The following is a 6040-nucleotide window of genomic DNA, read 5'->3' on the forward strand; positions in this document are numbered from 1 at the left end:
CGTCCCTTCCTTAGTTTCTTACTATGCGATCTTGTGCTTCTAAAGTCATATTCTTCTCTCAGGATCAGTTTCTCATTATCCACTTCATCCATTCCGTTAATCAATTTATAAACTTGTATCAGATCCCCTCTCTCTCTTCTCTGCTCCAAGGTTGGTAGATCCATAGCCTCTAGTCTCTCCTCATATGTCATCCCTTTAAATTCTGGAACCATTCTTGTAGCCATTTTTTGTAGTCTCTCTAATCTGTGTGTGTGTGTGTGTGTGTGTGTGTGTGTGTGTGTGAAAATATTGGCTTACGTTAGACCATTTGTTTAGCTTGGTTGTGTAAGTGAGAGCGTGTTGTCGTGGTGGTGACGTTGTCATTATTGTATCCTGTCAACAATCAACAAGGGAAGCTCACCAACCATGTCAATTAGCCATCTCAGTGACAGGCTATGTGACTCGTAAGTGGTAGGTGTGCATAACAAGTGTTGCCGCTCGGCCGGGTTTTATCAGATTTATCTTTATCATTTCAACAAGCACTTTTCAGGCTATAAAAGGCAAATCATATCGCGGTTTCGATTGATGTTTTGAAGGTTAATTTGTTTGTTGAGTTTTGATATTCACACATACATATATAAATATAGGTGTTCATAAATAAATTCAGCATCAGTCAGCCGCAGAAGTATGCAAGGGTCAAGTACTATAGAGTATAGTATAGAACAGGTGTGGGCAAACTACGATCGAATCGCCAAAGGAATCATTTCATGTGGCCCGACAAATATTCGTATATTTGAAAGAGCAAGTTAATAAACAACGCCAAATGGTACTGTGAGCATTTCATTTTCTTCCCGCAAGTGTGCACGTGCGTGTGAGAATGGCTTTTTCTTTAGAAGCCTTTAATTTTGTATCTTAAATATTAATGACTTTGCGTTAATATAATATGTGGCCCTCTAAAATTGTGATTTTTTTTTTTTTTAAATGTGGCCCTAGCACTGAAAAGTTTGCCCACCCCTGAGTAGAAGGAAAGCGGCACACATAGGAGCCACCCACACCACACCATTAAGATCAAGATTATCCTAAAAGTAAACAAAGCCAAATAATAAGAAAAATATAGCACGGGCAGGCTTTGGAGCCACCCTAACAACATCAACTATCAAATCTCTGCCTCGACTCGATAACTAGTGACTTGTAAACACTTCAGGTAGCAGTGAGGTGAAGAGGAAGAGAAATCACATTACCAAACACAAGAGAACAATAAAGAGGAAGAGGAAGGAGAGTAAGGGTAACAGTGAGGTAAAGAGGAAGAGGAAACTACAATATCAGACGGAAGAGAATAATAAAGAAGAGGGAAGAGAGAAAGGTCAACAGTGAGGTGAAGGGGAAGAGGAATCACAAATACAAGAGAATAATAGAGAGAAAGAGTAACAGTGAGGTTAAGAGGAAGAGGAATCACAAATCCAAGAGAAAAATAAAGAGGAGGAAGGAAGGTGAGGAGAAAATATGAACATTCCTTAACACCTTCAGTGACATTCAAACATGGGGCTGAAGAGAATGGGGCAAGACAGCACTCCATTTTATATGTACTTCAATATTTCCTCAAGTGGTGAAAACAAGCAGGAATTGGAAGCAGTTGTCTTGACGAAGGATAATCCCACCAGGCTGAAGGTGAGGCTGGGAGAGGCTTGCCATTAACCCTTTCAGTACCATGACTTGTTCATATTCATTCTGGCTACTATTTGGTGATTTTATACAGCTTTGGATACTCATGTTGGGGATTAAAATAGTGAAAACTGTGGCCATTAATCTTCTGATCTCCATAGACCCTTCCGAATGTCAATAAAATGGTTTAACTGTACACAAATCTCATGGTAAAAATGTGTCCCAGTACTGAAGGGGTTAATGGTTCATCCTGTGTCTGTCATTCACAGGTGTGTTTGTGTGTTTGTCTTGTGTAGGTCTTTCTGTGAAAAATTCCAGAGTGTTTGTCAGAGTATAGTTAAGGAGGTCAGGCATAAGTGGTTTGTCTAATTACAAGTTGCATATTTACCTAACCCATATCTTTATCTTTATCCTAATATGCATCCCAATCCTACTTTTGTCTCTTACATTGTATAATTATCAAGTTAACTGTGTTATTTGTCATTACCACCATAATCAGAATATAAATTGAGTCTTTATCTTCTCTAAATCTTAACTTATACCATATCCCATTCCTCCCCTTGGCCCTCAAATCCCAGACTAACATGATGAAATAACATTTGTACATACCTTGCATGCTTGTGTTGTAAGGACTTGTAGTATGACCCGTTTGCCTTCTCAGGTGACAGCAAGCAGCGACGACCTGCAGCGTTGGCGTGTCAAACTGGGCAAGTCAGCGGAGGAATACTTGGGGCAGCTGTGTGAGGCGGTGGCCAGCGAGGACGACAATGTTGAGGTGTTTGAGGTGCAGGGCGACCACCTTGTCTGGAAGCAGTACTTCCCTGACAAGGGCATCTACGGCAAGAAGGGAAGGTTTAAGATGGAAAAGGTGTGTACTGGTTAACGTGATATTTGTTTCATTTGGTGGAGTGAATCTAGAAGTAATGGAATAGATGAGAGAAAAATAATATGTGACTTGAGGTCTGCATGATACTCTAAAAAAATAAATAAATAATTATATATTGTACAATAAAAAAATAAGATATGGATTGCCTAATAAATGAAAATTTTTTAAATCTGCTACAGCTGTCAGTGCATGATACTGTAAGAGCAAATAATAATAATACCTAACTTGTAATGGAGAGTAAAAGTTTTCAATGACAGCCTTGTTCTGTCTGTCAGGTGGAGTACAAGGAAGCAGTGGAGCAGGTGCTGGCTGGGGTGGTGGAAGACCTGCACAAGTCCTCTCGTGAAGTGCACAGACTCACACAAGAGACTCAGGAGAATGCCATCAGTAAGCAAGCCTGTGTGTGGAGAGATGGAGGGACTTAGGGGTCTTCATCAGTAAGCAAGCCTGTGTGTGGAGAGATGGAGGGACTCAGAGCCATTATTAATAGTGTTGTCACCATTATAACTCCTTACCCAGTCCTGATGGTAGTATTCATAAAGAATTTTGGATTCATTACACACTGTTCTCTACATTTCCAGTATTTTATCCCTTACATCACTCAGATATCCCAACTGACCCTCTTATGTCCTCTGCCTCCCCTAGAGCTGCTCAAGGCCCAAGAGTTGGCATCTGAGAGTATTCAAATCAAAGAGGATTTTGAGAGGGAGATCTATAGCAAGTGTGCTGCTCTCATCAACGCCAAGAAGCTGAGGATCCACCAGCTGCGCTCCACCCACCCCAGCAGCTCAGGTGGGTCTACACTGTGAACTACTGTCAACTAGAAATGCTAATAGAAGATAGTTTAAAGTATTTGTTATACCCTGAACATTTGTTTTGAAGAATTCACTCTCTTCTATAAGTATCACATATCCTTCTTTACTCAATGTAACTGTGTCATCTAACTGAAAAGTAGGAATATCTTGTCACTCCATCCTGCCAACAAAACTACCTTCCTGTCACTTTCAGCAGCAGGTAGAAGTGGCTGTCTTGTCCGCACTGGTGATGAGGTGGCAACCAGCAGTACACCACCAGTAAAGAGACCACGGAAACAGGAGGCAGACAGTGACGGATACAGCTCAGATACAGATGTGGATGATCCGGATGAGGAAATTGACACAGATGAGGAGAAAGCGACTAGCCTCTCTCCAGTCAAGCTCAGTAAAGATAGAGGGATGGCCAAGCAAGATCAAAATGAAGAAAAGACCAAAGATTCCAACATTCCAGACTCACAGGAGCTTTTCAATAACAGTATAGAGGCAGAGCTGTTCCCGAGTGTCACAGTGGTGCAGCAAAAAGCCAACAGTTCAACATCACATACAAACCTGAGCATCCAGTCACCGCCACAGTTAGTTAGAAGCAATGCAGCCCAGCCAGTCCCCTCGTCATCTAGTCCTGCCACATCCAAAGATGATTGTGATGATGAAACTCAAATGTCTATACTTAACACATTATTTTAACATTTTTGTTATTAATGGTTCTCTCTCCAGGGAAAAGACTATTAGAATGTGATAGAAAAAAAGAGAAAAAGGCCAAAGATGACTGATGATGATAAACAAATGTCAGTTCTATGAGTTGTTTTATATTTTTCTGGCATAAAGTTTTTGACCAAGGCAAGAAAAAGTAGGAAAAAAGAAGGAAAAAGTCTCACAATATACTAATTAAAAAGAAATGTTTATAAAAGATATCCAGAAATGACAAAAAAAACTAAAAGGTGTCAAAAAAAAAAATAAAAACCTCACTGAAGAAAGCCAGTCCCCCATAATTCATAATTGTCCTGAAGTGTTTGTGGAAGATACTGAGGCAAAGTGTCTTGAAACGTCCTTTCAGTGATGCAGGAAGTGTGTTACGTGATGCAATGCATGTCTTAGAGGCAGTGCAGTGAACGTTCTATGCAGCAGTGTGAGGTTGTGAGGTGCTTACTCTTGTTGTTCTTTGTTAAAATAATTTTGTTACACTGATTTTGGGAAATTTATCTATAAATTTGCATTACTCCCATCTGTCTTTCATTGGCGGGTCAGTTTATTTTGTTTCTGTTTAGCAAAACTTTATATTTCATTGTTACCATTGACGTAATCACATTTTACCGAACTTGACTCAAAGTACCTAATACCTGATTCTCTGCAAATTTATGAACTGTATTGGTAATTACTATTTTTGTTCTGTTTAGTAAAAGCGAATTTCATTGTTGAATATGTCATTACTATTGCTCTATATACATTTAATCTGACGTAATTTAATTGACATGTGGAAATAATTCAATAACAATGCCAGTTTACTTTGTTGTTTGTTGAGGGACTGACTGACAGAGAGAGAGAGAGAGAGAGAGAGAGAGAGAGAGAGAGAGAGAGAGAGAGAGAGAGAGAGAGGTTTGTGCTATATATTTTTAAGTGTGTTAATGTTCTGTTAGTTTTATGTCACTGATGCATTCTTAAAATACTACCACCGCCACCACTTACTACTACTACTACTACCACTTTTACAATATCAACTATCTTTTCACATTTGAAAAGAAATATAAGATGTTATAAGATTATTTTTAAAGATTATATTACTTATGCCATTTATATTCTGATTAATAAATGCTTGTTGGGATAAAAATGAATTTAGTTTTCCTCAGAATTCCAGTGACTGCCTTTCTTTTCTTGACTACATGTATTTATTTGTCATTACTTCTATCTTCTTTCACTCAAACACTCATTTATTCATACAGTACGTGATGTGACTCAATGATTTTTATCTCCCCTCCCATCCCGTAGTCCGTCTTGCATCAATTTACAACCATGGACCTCAATGTGCTATATTGATCTCTCTCTCTCTCTCTCTCTCTCTCTCTCTCCATTTGGCTGGGTCATCATGCTGCAGTGAGTGTTTTCCAAAGTTCTCACTTTAGCATTAGCAGCGTCGGCAATGATGCTGATAAGTCTGGTAGCGCTTCTTAACACTTCCTCCCTCCGCCCGGCCATCAGACACGAAATTGTCTGATGTGTGTGGGACATTCAACTTTCTCATGAGCTTCCAGTCACATCCATGGAGAATAATGAAGTGACATTAAGTGGCTCCTTTCCCACTCTCAGGTAAAGCACGACCGTACGGAAAACGTCCAGCAGGCAACGACGTCCATTGACTAGTCGCCAGTGCTTCCATTTTAGGGTAAAATACCCTAAACTAGGGTAATTGAACCCTTCTTAGGGTAGTGTTTAGGGTAATGCATAAACTAGGGTAATTTTAGGGTAATCTGCCGTCCTATGGATTCGTGTGCTTGGAATGGTGCCAATCTGGTAACAGACTGGTTCTCTTTCACGTTCGATTCATGTACACAATCATCCCCGTGACTTGTATCATCCCTTCATCCCCCCACCCCCATCCCCTTTCTCCCCAGTCTCCACTCACCCGTCTACTACGCGTACACGTTTTGGCCCTTCGGAAGTTCGGACGGTTAGATCACAGTTCACACAGAGTCAGTCACTTGCG

General features: G+C 40.1%; 1 protein-coding gene and 1 long non-coding RNA gene across 5 annotated transcripts; one reads left to right on the top strand and one right to left on the bottom strand.

The window, feature by feature from the left end:
- Positions 1-295: 295 nt before the first annotated feature.
- LOC123509987 lies at positions 296-5167 on the top strand. Of its 2 annotated transcripts, none has more exons than XM_045264630.1 (5): positions 296-1647; positions 2303-2509; positions 2803-2914; positions 3173-3319; positions 3539-5167. In XM_045264630.1, exons 1-5 carry the CDS (start codon positions 1519-1521, stop codon positions 4024-4026), a joined length of 1083 nt encoding a protein of 360 aa, XP_045120565.1. In that variant the 5' UTR covers positions 296-1518; the 3' UTR covers positions 4027-5167. The 2 variants fall into 2 exon arrangements, with proteins under 2 accessions (XP_045120565.1, XP_045120564.1); XM_045264629.1 differs by having other exon boundaries at positions 1381-1647; positions 3536-5167.
- LOC123509990 lies at positions 2335-5999 on the bottom strand. Of its 3 annotated transcripts, none has more exons than XR_006676344.1 (3): positions 5960-5999; positions 2748-2924; positions 2335-2475 (listed from the first exon to the last, which is right to left on the bottom strand). It is a non-coding gene; the product is annotated as an uncharacterized LOC123509990 (long non-coding RNA). The 3 variants fall into 3 exon arrangements; XR_006676342.1 differs by lacking the exon at positions 5960-5999 and adding an exon at positions 5593-5896; XR_006676343.1 differs by lacking the exon at positions 5960-5999 and adding an exon at positions 5455-5579.
- Between the last annotated feature and the right edge of the window lie 41 nt (positions 6000-6040).

Source organism: Portunus trituberculatus, chromosome 28 (assembly GCF_017591435.1).
Source record: "Portunus trituberculatus isolate SZX2019 chromosome 28, ASM1759143v1, whole genome shotgun sequence".
Lineage (NCBI taxonomy): Eukaryota > Metazoa > Arthropoda > Malacostraca > Decapoda > Portunidae > Portunus > Portunus trituberculatus.